Source organism: Ovis aries, chromosome 16 (assembly GCF_016772045.2).
Source record: "Ovis aries strain OAR_USU_Benz2616 breed Rambouillet chromosome 16, ARS-UI_Ramb_v3.0, whole genome shotgun sequence".
Lineage (NCBI taxonomy): Eukaryota > Metazoa > Chordata > Mammalia > Artiodactyla > Bovidae > Ovis > Ovis aries.
In genome coordinates this window covers 36,112,754-36,132,572 of record NC_056069.1, presented here as the reverse complement: position 1 = coordinate 36,132,572, position 19,819 = coordinate 36,112,754, and the positions used below count along the sequence as shown (strand labels likewise).

The 19,819-nt window shown below is 48.0% G+C and overlaps 1 protein-coding gene and 1 long non-coding RNA gene across 3 annotated transcripts in view; one reads left to right on the top strand and one right to left on the bottom strand.

Moving 5' to 3' along the window:
- EGFLAM (EGF like, fibronectin type III and laminin G domains) overlaps positions 1–12,385 on the top strand; it is a 189,197-nt gene extending 176,812 nt beyond the window's left edge. Inside the window, exons 21-23 of the mRNA XM_004017034.5 lie at positions 7,060–7,143; positions 10,311–10,414; positions 11,235–12,385. Coding sequence (XP_004017083.3) covers positions 7,060–7,143; positions 10,311–10,414; positions 11,235–11,389 — 343 coding nt within the window. The 3' untranslated portion in view covers positions 11,390–12,385. The remainder of the gene's footprint in view (positions 1–7,059; positions 7,144–10,310; positions 10,415–11,234) is intronic.
- LOC121816813 (uncharacterized) lies at positions 2,358–16,856 on the bottom strand. Of its 2 annotated transcripts, none has more exons than XR_009596788.1 (3): positions 16,730–16,856; positions 9,205–9,243; positions 2,358–9,095 (listed from the first exon to the last, which is right to left on the bottom strand). It is a non-coding gene; the product is annotated as an uncharacterized LOC121816813 (long non-coding RNA). The 2 variants fall into 2 exon arrangements; XR_009596789.1 differs by lacking the exon at positions 16,730–16,856 and adding an exon at positions 11,132–11,337.
- Positions 16,857–19,819: the final 2,963 nt, after the last annotated feature.

The following is a 19,819-nucleotide window of genomic DNA, read 5'->3' as shown; positions in this document are numbered from 1 at the left end:
AGAGTTCTCTAGAGATGGTGATGACACAGCCTTACTTGAGGGTAGAAATATCTTGTTTGGAACTGTGCTTCTCAAAGTGTGGTCCCTGGACCAGCAGCATCAGCATCATCTGGGAGCGTGTTAAAAATATACAAATTTTTAGGCTACACCCATGAACTATTGAACCAGAAAAACTTTAGGGATGAGACCCAGCAATCTGTTATTCTGATGCCTGCTACGGTTTGAAACCCCTGCTCACTCTCTAGACCATCTGCTCCATGGGGGAAGGAATTTCTCTGACTTTTCCTTTTCTAATCCCCTACCTGGTGACCTGCACAAGTGTTCACTAAATAATACGGAATTAACTGGAGTTGAAATAGGTAAAGGTGAGATAAGGAACTACAGAGAAGAAGGCTGAGTTCTGGGGCTTCAGTGGGTCCTGCGCTGGGATTGCAGAGAGCCAGGGTACAAGAATAGAAGTCTTGGCAATTGGAATAAAGGACATTTTGAAAGGAAATGTCGCTTGTCCAATGCTTGCCCCTACATAGCTGAGCATGCTCAGTCATGTGACCCTATGGTTGTTGAGGACTTTGGGGAGCAGAGTGTGGTTGAAAGCTGGAGACTGCCCGAGAGCAGTTCGCACCACCTCCGCCCCCTCCCCGCGGCCCCAAGGTCAAATGCTGAGCTCTTCACACCCCAGTTTTAGGCTGGCTGCTGCAAAGCCATTTTCTTGTGGTTTTCCTGTGGTTAACCTCGCCAAGGCCTCAAGTACTTGATTGTGCCCAGAAAAGGGAACTGAAACAGTAGCTCAGCCGTGGGTGGGAGGCCCGACTTCCCCCCTAAACCGCCAGCGAAAACTTAGCTGGACGGGGAAACTCAGTCTCCTCCCGGCCGCCCTGCAGCTCCCACTGGTTCTCACACCCTGCCCGGGCCAGACCCCCATGCCCTCTGGGCACCCTTCTTACAACTCCACTCCATCCCGATGTGTTTCTTTGGTTACCAACTCTTTTGGGTTTCTGGAAATTGGTCCCACATTTCTCTTTTAAGCCTGGAGTTCTGGCCAAGTTTTGAGTAAAGGGCACCCTCCCCCGCTCAGCCCCCACACCCCAGAGCAGACATCTGTGCTCATCCCTGGGCCTGGAACCTGGCGTGGCTGCCTCGCTGCATTTCCTTCCTCTGGGCAGCTATTCTCCCCACATCATTCACCCGGCTCAGAAGTACGGAAGCCCTGGGGGAGGCTGGGCGGAGAGGTATCAGAGTGGCCAGTGGTTTAAGATTGTCAGCCTGCACAGAGTCAGCTGCGGGGCTCCTATCCAAGGTTACTGGATTCCTGGGCCCACACCTGGAAACGCACCTGGTGGAGGAGGTCCTGCTGAGTGCCAGAATCTGATTGGAAGATACCAGGAGCCACACCCTGAGAAACCGAGTCTGGAATGGTCAGAAACCAGGGCTTCAGAGTCAGACATGCCTGATTCCCACGGCCACGTGATCACCTGCAGGTTATCTGACCTCTGAAAAGGAAAGGGTTAATCATGAGGACCCAGTGAGTTAATTCACGTAAAGGCCCAGCATGTCTCCTTATTAGTGAGTGATAATGATTATCCTTGGTAAGTGTTTACTCTGTTCAAAAAACTCATATCATGAACATATGTAAGGGAACTGGCACAATATACTATATAAAATTTAGCTATTGTTATTGTTACTATTGTTATTATTGTTGTTATTATTTTGACTAAGGCCTTGCTGCCATGCAGCTTACATCAGTGGAGCCTAGAGAGTGAACCTGTTGATTGCGTAGGTGAACCAACCATTTTTGAGGTTTTAGTGTTTGATCCAATTTCAAAGCAAACAACAGGAAATCTAAGATAATACGGTATAATCTCAACATTCTTCACCTAAATGCTTGTCCTTTTTGCTAATTTAGTGCTCAAAGTGCTTCTGCCAGAGAATAAAGAAAAGGTTGGGGTGCAAATTAAAGAAAGGGAATCAGAGTACTCAATTGAGAGTGTGGTTTTTGTTGTTTGTTTTGTTTTGTTTTATGGTTATGTATAGGGCATAAAACTAGGTGTGTAAATATCACTTTACTGGGGATATTACCCACTAATTTTCCATGTGACTTTGATAACATTTTCATGCAGCAGAGAAAGGGAAGCAGTCTGACATTAGCAAAGTACCCTGTGCTATGCTTTAAAGGAGGCACGACCAATTATAAGTGCCACCACGTGGAGGCAGTCAAGTGGCTTCCAAGAGACCTCACCTGCTGGCGTTTCCTGGTAGCACACCTTTGTGCTCAGACTCCTGGCCTTTCGTGTGCACCAGGTTGAGTAGGTAAACTGGGTTCAAGATAACTGATTCATGATCACCAGGTACGCGGGACATGGGAGAGAAAGCAGACATGCATTTATTCATTTATTCATTCATTCACATATTTTTACCTTTTTTTTAAAAATTGATATTTAACTAAGTGAAGTAAGTCAGAGAAAGACAAATGTCGTATGCTGTCATTCATATATGGAATCTAAAAGAAAAACGAGGCAAATGAATTTATCTACAAAACAGAAACAGACTCACAGACATAGAAAACAAACTTACGGTTACCGAAGGAAGGGGGTAGGAGGGATAAATTTGGAGTTTGGAATTAACAGAGACATACTATATATAAAATAAATAAACAACAAAGTCCTATTTTACAGTACAGGAACTATAGTCAATATCTTGTAATAACCTATAATGGAAAAGAATCTGAAATCAGACAAATATACATATAATATTATGTGAATCAGTTTGCTGTGCACTAGCTGGTAAAGCGACTTAGCAGCAGCAGCTGGTAAAGTATGTGCCTGCAACGCAAGAGACCCTGGTTCTATTCCTGGTTCTCCTCCTGGAGAAGGGACAGGCTACCCACTCTAGTATTCTCGGGCTTTCTTGGTGGCTCAGACCATAGAGAATCCACCTGCAGTGCGGGAGACGTGAGTTGGATCCCTGGGTTGGGAAGATCCCTTGGAGGAGGACATGGGAACCCACTCCAGTATTCTTGCCTTGGAGAATCCCATGGACAGAGGGGCCTGGCGGGCTACAGTCCATGGGGTCACAGAGTTGGACGTGACTGAGCGACTACACACAGCACAGAAATTAACAAAACATTTTAATTCAACTATACTTCAAATTTTTTTAAATTAAGGTAAAATTTACATAAAGTGTACAAATATTAGGTGTACAGCTCAATACATTTTTTAACATACAAACACTTGTGTGACCACCACTCGGAATAAAACAGAACATTTCCTACACCCAGGAAGGCTCCCTCATGCCCTCTCCCAACAAAGGCAATCACTGTTCTTGGCCATTTATTATTATTTAAAAGAAAGAGAAATTCCAGGGGGATGTATATCAGGTGTCTGGACAAGCAGGAGGTTATTCGAGAACGAAGAGGGAGTTGGTGGGGTTGGAGAGTCAGGCCGTCAGGCCGTCAAGGAGCCAACTGGGCCGCTCCCCGACCTGCAGTGGTGGCTGGATTCCTGCCTGCTGGGTTCCGTGTTTGCTCCTTGAGTACAATCTGGATGAACAGGCATGTTACCGGGCTGGAGAATAGAAGAAGAAAACCCGTCCTTTGTCCAAACACAACTGAAAACGTTTCCATTCACTGGGTTACAATCCCATTCCAGTCTAGTGCTGCTGCAGTTCTACCTAAGTCACCTTGTTCTGAGACCTGGGTGTTCCTGGGTGTTTTGGTTACATATTCGCAGCCTGTTGGTTCACTTTCACACATGACTACTCTTCCAGGAGAGGCTTGACAGGCTTGACTCTGGGCGGCAGTTTTCTCCTATTGCTAGTTCCTCTAGGTGTGCTGTCAATGCTCGATCCGAGCTGCATTAAGCACTGCATGTATTCCCACATGGTGCTAGTGGCAAAGAACTTGCCTGCCAATGCAGAAAGCATAAAAGATGCAGGTTCAAGGCCTGGGTCAGGAAGATCCCCTGGAGAAGAGCATGGCAACCCACTCCAGTATTCTTGCCTGGAGAATCCCATGGACAGAAGAACCTGGTGGGCTGCAGTCCACAGGGTCACACAGAGTCAGAGATGACTGAAGTGACTTAGCATGCACACAGGCATGGGGTTATTTGCTTGTCTCCTACTATGTGCTATGCTCTTTATATATATTATCTTACTGAAACTTCCCTAAGATCCTTCAGGGTAGGTATTATTAACCCGTTTCACAGATGAGAAAATTGAGGCTCAGACAAATGGAGCAAATTGCCCAAGATCACAGAGCTAGGAATTGGCAAGGCTGGGAATCTAGGTAGATTCCTCTAATCCAAGCGTCTAGGTTCTTTCTCGGAGAAGGCAGTGGCACCCACTCCAGTACTCTTGCCTGGAAAATCCCATGGATGGAGGAGCCTGGAAGGCTGCAGTCCATGGGGTCGCTGAGGTCGGACACAACTGAGCGACTTCACTTTCACGCATTGGAGAAGGAAATGGCAACCCACTCCAGTGTTCTTGCCTGGAGAATCCCAGGGACGGGGGAGCTTGGTGGGCTGCCGGCTATGGGGTTGCACAGAGTCGGACACGACTGAAGCGACTTAGCAGCAGCAGCAGCAGCAAGTTCTTTCTATCACCCTATGCTGCCTCTCATAAAAGCCCACATAGTAATTCAGCTGTGTTTCTGCCAACCAGCTCTCAGCCTTGCTTTATACTCATTCATTTCTTCAACAAGCATTTGGCCACTAAATAATGAAATCTGAAAATTCCACCTCCAGGCTGCTTCATACAAGGAGACACTTGATGTGGGAAATTTCATTAGAAAACAGTGGATTTTTCTGGGTCAGAGCAACAGCTTTGTCTCAGAGTTTGTCAAGTCACCCGAGTTCTATTCTTGGTTAAATGTTGATGGGCTGTGTGGCTTCTTTGAGACTCCAGTGTTAAAGAAAGGACTCATAGTGCTTTCCCTGGGAAAAGCCAAAGCTTTCTATTCTTGCTCTTTTGTTGGCTTGAGTGCATAGAAGAGCTCAGTGACTAATCCGAGTTTTCTCTCAATTTCCTGTTTATTGGCCAATGAGCTAAAGGAGAGACATGTCCTCTTACAACATGAGAGAGCTGTCTGGGTGGAATGCATTTTCCTTCAAAAGCATGATTACATGAGCTTTATTATATTATCAAGGGGTGATCTATGCAGCTGGCTCAGTGCCCAGCCTAGAATAGTCACTCACTAAATATTTGTTGTATTTAATTAAATTAGAATAATTGAATGAACACTGGACTAAGAGGGATATTTCTCTCTGGTAAACAACATATGCAAGTCTTCTGATCCCCTTAGCATATCAGGGTATCTGGCAACTGAAACAGAAAACAGAAAGCTCTGGAGTGGATCTGCTATCCAAGAAAATGTGGCAGGGGGAGGGGCTCAGGTAAAAGCCCAAGTGCAAGTCCTATACTTTGGCTTTGAGATTTTAGGCAAATTCCCTTAAACTCTTTGGGACTCAGCCTACTCTGCAATGTTTTGTTCTGTTCTGTTTTTTTGAAAAGTGAAAACACATGTATTCGTTTCTGAAGACTGCCATAACACATTACCGCAAATTGGGTGGCAATAGACACGTGTTATCTCACAGTTCTAGAGGCGAGAAGTCTGCCCCAGAGGCCTTGCAGGGTCTCTTCCTCCTGGGGCTCTGAGGAAGTCTGCTCTGTGACTCTCTGCTAGGTCCTGGCAATCGCTGGCACTCCTTGGTGCTCCTTGTCTTATCGCTGTCATCATTCCAGCCTCTGCCCCTGTCTTCACGTGGTGTTCTTTGTGTGTCTCTGTCTCTGGGTCAAAATTTCCTCTTTCTATAAGGAAACTAGTCGTATTGGATTTAGGGCTTCACTAACCCCAAATGGGGCTTCCCAGGGGGCTCAGTGGTCAAGAATCTGCCTGCAACGCAGGAGATGTGGGTTTGATCCCTGGGTCAGGAAGCTCTCCTGGAGCTTCTCCTGGAGTATTCTTGCCACTCCAGTATTCTTGCTTAGAGAATCCCATGGACATAGGACCCTGGCAGGTTACAGTCCACGGGGTCGCAAAGAGTCAAACATGACTTAGCAACTAAACAACAACAATAATCACGTATGACTTCCTCCCAACCCCATATAACCCGCATATAAACCCTCTTAACTAATTACATATGCAAAGACCTTGTTTCCAAATCAGTTCACTTTCTGAGTTTCTGGACCCAGGTTCAATTCCTGGGTCGGGAAGATCCCCTGGAGGAGGGCATGGCAACCCATTCTAGTGTTCTCACCTGGAGAATCCCATGGACAGAGGAGCCTGGCGGGCAACAGTCTATGGGGTTGCAAAGAGTCGGACACAACTGAGCGACTAACACTTTCAGTTTTCACTTAGATTCTGGGTGTTCATTAATTTTGGGGGGATACTGTTCAACCTAGTACAACACATTACAAATGATAAAGTCCTTTTTCCTTATACAGTAATAGCATGCATGGAGCCTAAAATAAATCAACTTTGAGGGCATTATGGTAAGTGAAAAAAGCCAGTTACAAAGAGACAAAACTGTTTGGCCCTACTATAAGGTACCTAGGATTGTCAAATTTACAGAAAGAGAAAGTAAAATTGGGTTGCCATGGACTGGGGGAGGGGGAAATGGGAAGTTGTTTAATGGGTACAGATTTTCGATTTTACAGGACAAAAAAGTTCTGGAATTGATTGCTCAGCAATGTGAATATACTTAACACTACTGAACTGAACCACTTACAAATGATTAAGACTGGACTTCGATAGAGGTCTGATGGTTAAGGCTCCATGCTCCCAACGCAGCGGGCAGAGGTTCAATACCTGGTCGGGGAACTAAGATCCTCTTTGCTGCACAGTATGGCCAAGGGAAAAAAAAAAAAAGGTTGATCGTAAATGTTACCACAATTAAAAAATAAAAAAACATGGCCTACTTTGGGAACTTAGTGTCTTTTTAGCATTGTTTTGTGTTAAAGAAACTACCTTCTGAGGTCCAGAGAGCTTTCTCATTGAGAATCATTTATGAATGACCGTCTGCCTGTGCATCTTCTGTTCTCTGTCTTGTTCTTCTCTGACACCTTCAGCTATAACCTGGGCAGTGGTGTGGCATCCATCATGGTGAATGGCTCATTCAATGATGGTCGGTGGCATCGAGTCAAGGCCGTTCGGTGAGTACCTGTCACAGCGTGAGACAGAGCTGATGGGAGTGCTCTCCAAGTCCCTGTAGTTCCACTTCCTGTTCCCCCACCTGGCCTGGCATCCCAGTATCCCTGATTCCGCTCATTAGGACATCTCGGTACCAACTCCCCCCTGTGCCCATCACTAACGCTGCAGGTTGGAAAGGCTGAACTCCCAATCTTCACTCAACAAAGGCCTTCCGGAGAAGGAATTGTATGATGGCTAAACTGGAAGAGGGTCTGGTCATCTAGTGAGGTCTAGATATCTCTAGTGAGATAAGGGTTCAGGACAGGTAGACTTTGAGGAATGCTTCTGTTCTCGTCATGCAGGCAATTGCCCCCACCGTTTTTTGTTTTTTGACATTACATTACCTGAATCTTAGAAGCCATGTGTACCCTACCCCAATTACACATCCTCCCCCTGCTCACAGAGCTCACTACCCTCACTTCTGATTAATTTAGGGTGAATCATTCCTTTGAAATTAGTTTTACTATGTATATATCCCTAAAAATATATTTTTAGAAACTGATTAGCAGGTCCTAAATCATCTGTATAAAGAAATGTCAGTCCTGCCGCTCCTGATGCAGGTCTCGAGATGAGCTGAACAGTCTTTGGCTCAGGTTCCCTGAGAATATACCATAGTACTTTCTGGGGAGGTCAATAGATGAGGTCATGAGCGAAGCTTGGGAAACATGGGGCCACCATGGTCAGTTTCGTACTCAGTTCATGTATAGGCTGTGATGGAAGTAGCCTTGCTGGACCCCGTTCTTTCCACTGTGCTTGCCTTTGATTCTAAAGGATGTGGCAGGTACAGAGGCAGACCTGTGCCCATCAGCTGTCCAAGTGACCTTGAAAGTCCTTGAGAGAGTGATTTTGATGAAGCCCCAACTCTGACTTGTTAAAAAGAGATGTCTTCCTGTAGTGAATATTTATTGGCATAGGTAGCCATTCCCTTCTCCAGAGGATCTTCCCAACCCAGGGATTGGACCAGGTCTCCTGCATTGTAGGCTGATTCTTTACCGCTGAGCCCCTGGGGAAGCCTCACACTGCTCATACTCCAGCTCAATTCCAAGATCCTTCAGACTAGGTGGCTTCTAGGTTCTTCATTTTACATTTTTCAAATCTAAGATGCCATTGATTCTAAAGTATATCCTCATTTTGGACATATTAAAAATGAAAAATTCTTAGAACTGATGAAATAAAGTGGGGGAAACAGAATTTTTAGAGTAATGGGGAAAAGCAGTCAGAGCAGGCAAGGCATTGCCCATCACATCCTTCCAGTATGAGATTTTGAAAAAGCATATCCAAAACGGGGAAGCTGTGTGGTCTCAAGGGTGATTATAGAACAGGCTAGAAATATCTCTAAAGCTAGTTGCTAGAAGAGTTGTTATCAATAAATGAGGTTTAGGCAAACAAATTTTTATCATTATACCCTACTCCCTTCCCAAAAAGGAGTAGGACCCAGAACTTTTGGAAGGTAAATAAGGGGCTGAAAACAGACTGGCTTAAAAATCTTACTTAAGGTGTTAGACCCCAAGTTCCTTCTACTTCATATAGCTGGCATGCTGCCCTTTCCCTACCCATGGAAGAATAATTGCCATGGAAAGGCAATTCTCTGGAGAAAGTGAATAAGGGTCTTTAAAATGGGAGACATTAGGTATAGCTAAACATTGGACTAGTCTACTCTGTCTATATTAATACTGGAAACTATGTGAAAGTTCTGTGTTGACTATTAAGAGCCCTATAAATCTTCCCCCATTGAGATTCCAGAGTGCTGAGAGCCAGGCCTATACCCCACAGTAGAGTAGGAAGTCCAGGTATCCTCTGATTGCACCAGATCGCAATGCAGTCTCAGAAGCCATCCTGCACATGCGGCTCCCATAGGGCTTCCAGTCCCCCCTCAGTCCTCAGCACTGAACTGTGCAGTGGCAGTCAGGGATCACTAAGCATTTGAAAAAAATCTCCAGTATCAGACATGGATATCAGAACAGATACATAGAACAAAGCAACTTGGAGGAAACAAACTATGAATGAAAAAAAATGATATTCACATCATCAGAGAGAGAAGAGAGTTTCTTGTTCCTGTTAACCTGAGAAACAAGAAGTGATGGCTATTAAAAAAAAAAAAAAGGACAGTAAAAGACAAGAAAGAACTCATTTGAGAAGGAGGAGAAGAGGTGTGGCTGGTTTCTGGAAACCCCCTTAAAATGCAAAGTCCTTGCCGCAGAGGAGCGCCTCCATCCTATTGTTCTCAGAGTCACTTTTGGGTGACTCTGGGTCCTTTGGCTTCCCAGGTGGTGCAGTGGTAAAGAATCTGTCTGCCAATGTAGGAGCTGCAGGAGGTGTGGGTTGGGAAGATCCCCTGGAAGAGGAAATGGCTGCCCACTCCAGTATTCTTGCCTGGAGAATCCCATGGATAGAGGAGCCTGGTGGGCTACAGTCGGTGGGGTCACAAAGAGTCAGACACACCTGAGCACGCATGCACGCACCACATGGGTCCTTTAGAAGCCTCTGAACCATTCTTTGTTCTCCCGAGAGTGATCCGCCAATGGGGACTGCCACGCTGGTTTCTCACTGTGCTTGGAATAACATCCACACTCACCATGTGTCACCATGTCACCACCACTCCTCCCCTTAAAGTTCTCTGGTTCCTTCCCACATTTGGAATAAATTCTAAGCTCCTTTTGCCCCTCAACATCTGCTTCTGGTTTCACATTTTCCTATTTTATTCCCACCTCTGGAATTCTGTATGCTCAGACTGTCCAAACCCCCGTGTCTTTTCTCTCTTTGCGGTTGCCACTTGCTGTTTGCATTACCCTTTTCCTTCATCTGACTCACCCAGCCTTCAAAACGCATCTCAGACAGAATCTTTGTTGAGAAGTTTCCCCTGGCCTTCTCTCCATCTCCTGTAGGATTTCACAGCACCTGGGCGTTCTTCTACCATAGAGTGGTGACACTGTGTGATCACTAGCAAATTTTTTTTTTTTTTTTTTTTTGCCTCAGGAATTTGGGTGATTTCTTGGTTTGTTTCGTTTTGACAGCTCCATCATTTAGTACAGTGCCTGGTGCTTAGTAAGGACTTGAATATATTTCTGTTAACATGAGTACATGATTGAATGATTAAATGAAGCTCCAAAGCTGGTGGTGGTTTTTACAGGGATGGCCAATCAGGAAAGATAACCGTGGATGACTATGGGGCCAGAACAGGCAAGTCACCTGGCATGATGAGGCAGCTCAACATCAACGGAGCTCTGTATGTGGGTAAGTGACCTTGACTTCCAGCGGAACCTCAACTATCCAGTGCCTTTTCTTAGTCTTCCCTTTGTCATGCTGGGGCTTCCCAAAGTCATGCACTTCACTTGATCAGTCAAATACTTGGAAATCAGGAGACTCTCCAGATAATTCCATTCTTCCATTTTCTGAACTTCTGACTCATGGCTGAGGGGTCAGGAAACACTTAGATGCTTTTGTGCTGTGGACCAATCCACCAGGAAAACCCTGCTTGTTTATAGAACAGGAACCTGCTAAATATAGCTCCTGGAATTCTCCTGGAGGAAGGAGTATCTGTCTCTCTGGCCCCTTGCAGAATTAGAATGAATGGCATTTTTATAAATAGCTTAGAACCCACTAATGCAGACACATAAACATGGAAAGACACCTCTGTCTGTATGCTATTTCCTAAAAGTGAACTTAATTGAAAGCATTCAACATCAGTGTATTTCTTTTGGTTTAAGATGGCATCATCTCTTATCACATACTACATATTTTTGACATTATACAACATTTCTTTTTTTTTTTTTTTTTCAAATTCACCAGGTACTGTGTGGCTTTAAGTGGTCAGCTAGGTCAGAAAATCATGTATGAGGTAGATAGTTAACGGCTCTGATTGTGTATCTCACTGACCCAAGTCAACTTGTCCCTTCAAGGTTAATTATAAACTAAATGCGATGTCCAAAGTTCTAGGTTCTGCACCCTCACCTGTCCGGTCAGTCGAGGGGCGTGCTGGTCGGTAGCCACTCAAGCATCCTACAGAGACGTCCTCCCCTTTGGCTCAGGTCATCTCCCTCTTGCTTCCTGGCAGGCGGAATGAAGGAAATCGCTCTGCACACTAACAGGCAGTACATGCGAGGCCTCGTGGGCTGCATTTCTCATTTCACACTGTCCACCGATTACCACATTTCCCTGGTGGAAGACGCCGTGGATGGGAAAAACATCAACACTTGCGGAGCCAAGTAACACCAGCTGGCCCTGCCCAAAAGACCGAGCCTTCTATCCCGAGAGTCCTGGGGGCCCGAGACCTTGCCGGACACAGAGGCACAGCGACCAGGAGTGTGTCTTGTCCTCAAGGAGCAAGTTCACCCTGATGGGAAACTAGAACCGAGGCGGGAGTCCCTCAGTGGCCTTTCCTGCTGACACTCTGTGGGCCAAACCCAACGGAACACTCTGTAGGAAGCCTGCGACTTTGTCCACTGAGTGTGAGGTGGCTGCCAGAGAGCACACATCAAGGCAAATTTCCGAGCCCGTCTGCTGTAGTTCAATGACTGTGTTGTGATTCATAGTTCATTTAAAAAAAAAGAGAGAGAGACCCAAAGGGCAGTGTTAAAATACTTCTCTCCTCTCCTGACTCATCACACTCTTACTGACAGCAGAATGACTGTAAAACCTTGAACCTCAATTTTCTCACTTCGGCCCATGAACAACTAGGATTAACCCCTTCCCCTCCTCGCTGCATTCAGTGTGCTCTGACTATGAAAATAAGGATGAAGGGAGACTAGAGATAGAATCATAATTATGAAGCTGCCCCCCCCCCCCCCGCCAACCCTGGAAAGTTTACCTTTAATGAGAAATCCTTACTTTTTATAATGCAAATCTCAGAAAACGGGCACCATGATTTTGTAGCTGTCCTTTTGTATGTGTATATTTTTATAGCGACCGACTGTCCATGCGGTATACTTTTGCGAGTTTGAGTGGACGACCCCGAGTTCTTCGCACACTTCCTAGAATTTTCTCCCAAAGGAGGCTTGTCTGGGCCCTTTGTGGCATCAGCAGTGTGGGGTGGGCACCTTGGGGAGCTGACCATTCCCTCTTGGTAGAGGATGGCTCAAAGAGGCAAATATGAAGCTTCCCGAATAAGCAGAGGAGAAGGCACCTGCGTTACTGAGGTGGGTCACTGTCTTGGTTTTGAGAGGGGGGGATGTCTGTAGTACACTTGAATAAAGGAGATGAAGGCTATAGTGCATTCATTTGGTTGTTCATTCACCCATGGAGGGCTTACTGGTCCCTCCCAGGGCCGTGTCCAGAAATGGACATGAATACAGTCGAGTGTTTCTGAGGCTGGGTAGGGGGCACCCTCGGCCTGGTCTGAGCATCTGGACAAGAATCAGGGAAGCAAGGTTGCTTCCTTGGGAGCCATCGTGGTACCGCTCAGCCAGCTCATGAGTGACCCTGGGGACGGCGGGCTCCCTGGTAGATCCCCCGTGCTGGGACTTGTGAGGGAGGTGAGATGAATGCTGCTACCAACCTAAGAGGAGGGAGATATACTCCACCTCACAGAGGCACCTACGAGTAGCTCTACTCTTGCTTGTGCAGCAGGCTCTCAGCGAAGGCTTGAAACTTTGCACCAAGCACCGTTCTAGGCACATTAAGAGTTCTAAAATTGAATAAATAAACTAGAGACATTCACCTTGCATGTCAGCCTTCTGCCTCCTGTCTTTGAGGACCTTTGATGACCAGGATGCTTCATCCCAGAGCAATAATGGTAACAATTCATCCTCTCCTACCTAATGTCACCTTGTGAGTGCAGCATTGAGAAGGTGCATGGTGGAAAGTGGGTGTCACCACCTCCCTACCACGCTCACCTCCACACCGTCTCCTTGGAAACATCCAGGGGCAGAGCTTCCAAGATATAATGGAGTTGCTTTCACAACTCCAGGTGAGTCACATTTGGAATCAATTGCCTTCAGTCAAAAAAAAGGTGATTTGAGCAAAATATTCAGCAGAGCTGAAGCCAGAAGAGTTGTGCAGTTTCTCTCTACGACCGTTATCCAGGGAAACACGCAGTAACCTGGGGGTGGGGATCCAAGAGTGTGTGTTGGAGCTGATGAGGATGCTGAACTGCCTTGCTCTGGGTGGGATGCAAAAGGGGCTGGAAGGGGAGGGGTGACATGTGATGGAGTCAGAGCCATAGAGATGCTGTGGGTGAGAGGGCACCAGAGTAGGGGGACCCAAGAGGAGCTGACCACATGGGACGCTCAGGGCAGGAGAACAGGCTAAGAGATGGCATATACCAAGCTGGGAGCAAGCTCCTTCACCCTCTCAGTGGCCCCAAATCAGGAAACGTGGGGTGACTTTATAAAAGCAGTGGTGGTTGGGAGGATAAAAACTTTGTCCTGATGCTAAGGGATTAGATTGGGTTTTAGGTGAGCAAGAGACCTAAGGAGAACTCAGGCTGGCTTTGTGGCTCCCCCAGGTTCCTTGCTAAGTGTATCTGCTATCTATTGTCCTGATAATGCTGCCTGACAAGCAACCACAAAACCTCAGTGGCATACCGCAGAAATGTGCTGATTGCCTCCAGGCCTTAAGTGGTTGGCTTGGCAGCCCTGCTGATCCGGGTTGAGCTTGACTTGGCGGTTCTTCCAGCCTCAGCGGGACTTGTTCACACGTGCAGGGTGGCTCACTTAGGGCCTTGGCCAGGATGGGGAGGTGACCGGGGTCTGCTCCATCCTCCTGCTGGGACCAGCGGCCTAGCCTGACATGCCCTTTGCATGCTGATGGAGGAGGGCAAGAGCACCAGAATCGAGGTCTAAGGCCTTTGACAGCGTGGGATTGGACCTTCCTTGTATCACTTCTGCCACACTGTGTTAGTCTGAGTCCATACAGTCTAGGGATGAAGGAATAGACTCTATCTCCATTGTGAGAGCAACTACAAAGTCACATGGCCCCGGGCAGGGATTCAGGGAGAGTGAGAAGTCAGGGCCATTAGTGCCAGCAGCACTAATTATTCCACAGCAGCAAGTCCTGGGAGGCTGCGGTGACAGCAAGCTGAGGTGGGGAGGCACTAGCTCCTCCTCCAGCCCTGCCTGCTGCTCCCATTCCACCTGCTCCCATGTTCCATCTGAGGAGCAGGGCCTGGTGGGGGAGGGACCTCTGCATGGCTTTGTGGCAGTGGCTCCGTGGAAGGCAGGAGGGGGGTGCTGGCCAGACTCCTGGCTGCCAGAAGAGGTTTGAGGGGCAGCCAGTGAGCTGGGAGGTTAACGCCAGCCACCCCTGTCCTGCCCAGGAAGGATATCATGAAGCATGGATTCCTGATAAGTTTTTGTCTTACAAGCAGGATTTGAGAAAATTCCCCCGAACTTCCCATGTGTTCTCAGCAGGGACGGCTGGGGTGAGGTCAGGGAGGGGAATGTTCTTGCTTTTCTTAGGAAAACTAACTTTCACGCACCCTGTGTTTCCTCTCAGCTCGCCTGTGGGGTCTCTCAGGAAGGCCTGTGGAGTCTTCTTGGTCCCCTCGCTGCCCCAGAGTCCAGGGAGCTCGGCGCCCCTGCAGGTCAGGCACACCCTGAGCGGCTGCCCTGCTCCTCCTTTTTTGCCTTCCGTCCAGTCCCCAGGCGCCTCCAACACAAACAGGCCCTTGCTTCCCACGCACACCCAGCAGCCCTGGTGTCAGAGCCACTGGTGCTTCCCTTCCGGTTCCCTCCCTTCTTCCACCCACCGCCCACCTCTTCTCCTCTCCCCCTTGCGAGGAGCTGCCTGCCTCCTCCCCGAGTGGGAGGAAGGTCTCGGAAATGTGCCCAGAGCTGGCGGACCCAGTGCTTTCCACTTGGAGGAAATGCTGCATATTTCACCTTTCACCCAGAAAAATATGGTTCTCAGCGAGCTTGTTTTTATCCCCTGAGAGTTCCCCAAGGAAAAGGGGATAGCGAATAGGAGGGCTCCCAGCCCCTCTCAGAGCCGTGACAGCCAGCCCCGTGCGCCTCCCCCACCCTCCACCCCCAGGGTTGCTTCACCCCTGGGAGGGAACCTGGCTGCTGGAAAATAAAGGCAGAGAATTCCAGCTTCTCGCAGAAAAGGTGGTTCATCCTTGAGGAGAGGGTCTTGGACAAAGCATTCCCTGCTTCCTATTTCCCTTCTGGTCCTCTTCTAGCTCCTCCCAGTCCAGATACACAGCAGCTGCCCTTGAAGGTGAAGGTGGAGCACATGTGTGCCCTGCGACAGCCAGCCAGTCCCTTAGCCGAAAAGGGTGTTGTGTTTATCATATCAAAGGCGGGAAAGAAGAGCTCCAGGACTACCGTCCAGAAGGAGCCCAGAGGGGACAGGGCTGGTGGCATGGAGTCAAAATCAGAATCCCAAATAACTCAGCCTGGCCCACAGAGTTACCTCCCAAGATGGAGAAGTGGGGTGGGGGGTGGGGGGTGTCATCACCGCATCATCCCTTGGTGTTTCTACAGCGCACCTTAAACACGCACGGGAAATACCAGCGGTCCCGCCTCAGCTTTGATGAGGATGTGGAGTACGAGGTCAGAAGGCATTCAACTGGTGGGCCTCGGTGGAAGTGACAGGCTGCCATTAGGAAGTTCCAGTTTATAGGTGGCTGTATGCTTACAGGCAGCAAAATGACTAATCCGGTTCAACAGCATGGTCTGGCTTCTGAGACAGGCCCTGTGAGTAATTGCACTTCAACCTCACGTTGTAAGAACATTCAGATATTGGATCTCCAAAACAGTCCTCCTTTGATAACGGCCAGAGCCAACAGGCAAGGCCAATAGGACACACAAAGACAGAAGCTGGCCGCAAGGACCAAGTGACTTGCCCGTGGTCCTCACACAAGGACACGACCACGGTGCTTCACTGTGGAGGCACCTGACCTGACCTGCAGTCAGATGCAGCGGCCGGTGGACCCCACCCAGGCTTGCCCAATGGCATTCTGGGGCTCCCTTGGGTTAGCTGTCATTGGCAGGAGAGTCTTGTGGGTGAGGGGGATCGGGGCCAGTCCCCTAGTGTCTGCCTGCCAGCTTCTTATCACAGCTCCAGGTCTGCCTTCTCCCAGAGCTCTCCCATTGCCAGGACTCTGGCTTGAGCAAATCTGGAAGCAGGGACCAGAGCTGCTGTGTCGGAGAGGGGATTCAGGCCCCCGGCAAGCAATGAGGTCTGGGCTGTAAGTCTTTTCCTTCTCTCCTTTGCCTTCTCCACAAATAACCTCCAGCACTCAGGGGGAGTTGCCATAAGCTCTTTCCAAACATCGATGTGCTCCCCCTGGGGGCCCTGCCTGGCCCTGGCCAAGCCGAGAAGTACAAAAGCAGGGGAAGAAGCAGAGAAAACTCCCTGCCTCTCCTCCTCTTCCTCCTCCTCCTCCTGCCTTTGCTGAGACATCTTTATCCTAGAAAGTGCGTGGCTCCAGGAGCTCTCGCCTTTTCCTGGAAAGACGTGAGAGGAACTCTGTGTCTCAGCAGTTGGGATGAGTGCTCTTTGACTCTATCTCTCTGACTTGCTCAAGATCCAAGGCACACAGATCTTGGAACACATGGATCCCTCCCCTCCACCACCGCCCCTGCCCCCCACCATGTCCCAGCAGCTCACCTCCAAGCCGGGGCCGGCTTGAGGCTCTGACCTCCTCCGACAGCCTGGTGCTAGGGACTGCACTTCCAGCTTGTCTGAAAGAGGACTTGGGTGGGAATATCCATGAGAAGGAAGGTCAAGGAAGTGCAAGGAATTTGATCATCTACACTCATTTAGAAACACCAGTAACAGGCACCAGGCCAGAGGATTAGCTGCGGAAAGCCCTGTTAGGAAATGGCCTGAAGGAAAACAGAGGCAGAGACCCAGAGGGCTGTGGAGGACAGGGAGTGGGGGACCGCCCACTCCCGCCCTCCATCCAGCCCCTGCCCAGGCTGCAGGCATTCTTTGCTCTCACAGAACTTACGGTTCACAGGGCAACTGTGGGTATGAAGTAGGGGACACTGTCCAATAGAGTAGTTGTGCCCACTAGTCTGGACCACATCCCTCAGAAATAAAATAAGCTGAGTGATCTCCAGGTCCAGACCCTCAGAGAGGGCAGGGGAGGTAAGAGGACTTGCCCAGGGCTGGGGCCTTATTCACTGTCACGTGACTGGATCTGGTCTGGAAGCCTGTTTGTTTGGAGTTTGTTTGGAGGCTTTGAAGTTTTCAGGATGGAGGGTGGGGATGCAAAATGATTTCCTGGGTCCTCGCAAGCATTGTTGGAGCACCTCTCGACCACCGCAGACACTCACTATATGCAAACCAACCCAGAGGAGATGCAATGACAATATAAAGGAGAGTGAAGACTCTGTTCCTCAAACCAGCATGGGCCAGGGCTATGGGGTCATCACAGGTTCAGGCCCTCTTCCAAGTCCACGGGGCACCTTCTCTGTTCCTTCAAAGCCAGCAGTCTTTTGAAAGGCCTGGTCTCTCTTTAAGAGCTCTCCTGATGAGTTAGGTCCACCAGGAATATCCTCCCTTTCTATTAACACACAGCCGACTAACAACCTAATTATGGGAGTGACTTCCAGTCCTGTACACCAGCTGAGCCACACTCCAGGGTTGAGTTTGTACCAGGTGTGTGCATCTAGGATCAAGTCTTGGGACCATTTTAGAATCTGCCTCCCCTAACCCTCTTCAACTCTGGCTCCCAGTCTCTCCCACCTCCAGACCATGCTTCACCAGAGACCAGTTTCGTTCTCTTCAAGTGCACACTTGAGGTCATGTGCTGTCCCAACTGAAGAATTGGCACTGTCTGCAACTTCCCCACACCATGAGCCAAACCAAGACTGCCAGGAAAAGAACTATTCCCAGAGAATATAGCAATCTTTTAAAATTTCTACTAAAGAAAAAAGACTTCTCTGGTGGTCCACTGGTTAAGAATCCACCTGCCAATGCCGAGGACACTGGTTTGATCCCTGGTCTGGGAAGATCCCACGTGCCACAGAGAAACAAAACCTGTGTGCCACAATTACTGAGGCCCTATGCCTAAAGCCCATGCTCCACAAGAGAAGCCACTGCAATGAGGAGCCTGAGCATCACAGTGAGGACTAGACCCACTCACCACAACTAGAGAAAGCCTGCACACAGCAACGAAGACCCAGTGCAGTCACAAAAAGAAAAAAAGACATATCAATAAATTTTGCCAAATCCTATTTCCCCTGGGTCCTGAAACCTTCGCCAATGACTAGGGGTCCAGCATGGAGTTGAGTGGTTGAGCCCTGAGTACTCCCTACCCTGAGCTCCTGCTGGCTGCCCCAGTATCTTAGAGGAAATGGCATATAAGTGGGAGAATTCTGCATTAGGTCAGAATCTTCACTAGTCACTCAGTGGTGAAGACTGCACTTAACAGCATAGGAAATGTGGTTTGGGACTTCCCCAGCATCATGTGTCAACAGCACCTAAATTCAAGTGTTGCTTCTTAGTGCTGGGAAATCTGTGCCAGCTTCATCTGAGCTTAAAGTCCTCCATTATTCAAGGAAAAGTGTGAACCATATGAATGTCCAGAATACTGAATTTAAAGAATATTGAGATTTTATATATCTGTGAAAAGAATAATGCCATAAAATATTCTATTGATATGCAAACATTTTCAAAATGTTATATAAAAGAATCGAGCTCCAAAATAGAATATACAATGTAATTATATATATATATGCATACAGGTACAACATATGAAAATATGTGTAAATATATATACACACAGGAAAAATGTCTAAAAGGACAAAAAGTAAAGTGTTAAAAATAGCTAATCCTGCATCAGAAGACTGAGCAATTTTTTTTCTGTTTCCTTTTATCTACTCTAGCTTTTCTTCAGTGAGTCTATAGTGATTATTTATTGTTCTGTCCACTCAGAGTATCACCTCCTGTCTTTTGGGGGACTGACTGGTCCACCTCTAACTTTATATCATACTTGGGGAAGTAGCCTTTAAATAGAACATCTCTTGAACCACAGGACTGGACCAGGGATGGATATGTGACACAGGTCAGGCCAGCCAGAGTCCTTGCTGGAGCTGGAAGGAAGGGTGCCCTCTTCTCTCTGAATATAAGGCTGTAAACTTGGAGAAGCCTGGAACCATGGGTCCAGCTCTTTTTGGGGGATGTCTGGCCTGAGAGTTGTGGGTGAGAGAATAGAACCGTGTCAGTTCTGGGGGAAAACAGTGCAGCTGGCAGAAAGTACCAGGACCCCTGCCCACAAAGTAAATGCTGGAGAGGTCAAGCAAGGATTGCCTCCTATAGAAGCAGATATGCAATTGGGAGAAGAGAGATGGGAATAGGAATGGATCCCTCCGTCATGCAAAGTGTCACTTGCAAGGATGTCAAGAACTTGACTGAGAGAGTGAAATACATTTCCAAACAGGAGGAGGTGGGCGATGGGCACTAGGTGGGAGGGCTGTAACCTGTGGTCACTTCACATAAAGCCCATTTATCTGCTTTTGTCAGATAACAGTGCAAGGGCAAACTTCCTTTGAGGGAGACTAAAGGGTAACTGCATTTCACAAATACAGGAGCATCTACCACGAGCAACAGAAGCTTCCCCCAGCTGACCTGGGAAGCCTCTTCCTCTTCTAAGGGATTCCCAGCTCCAGGAGGATTGCCCTGGCTTCTCCTCCCCTTAGCCCCAGAGACTCTCCTACAGGTGGTCACCTCTCTGTAAGATAATATCTAAAA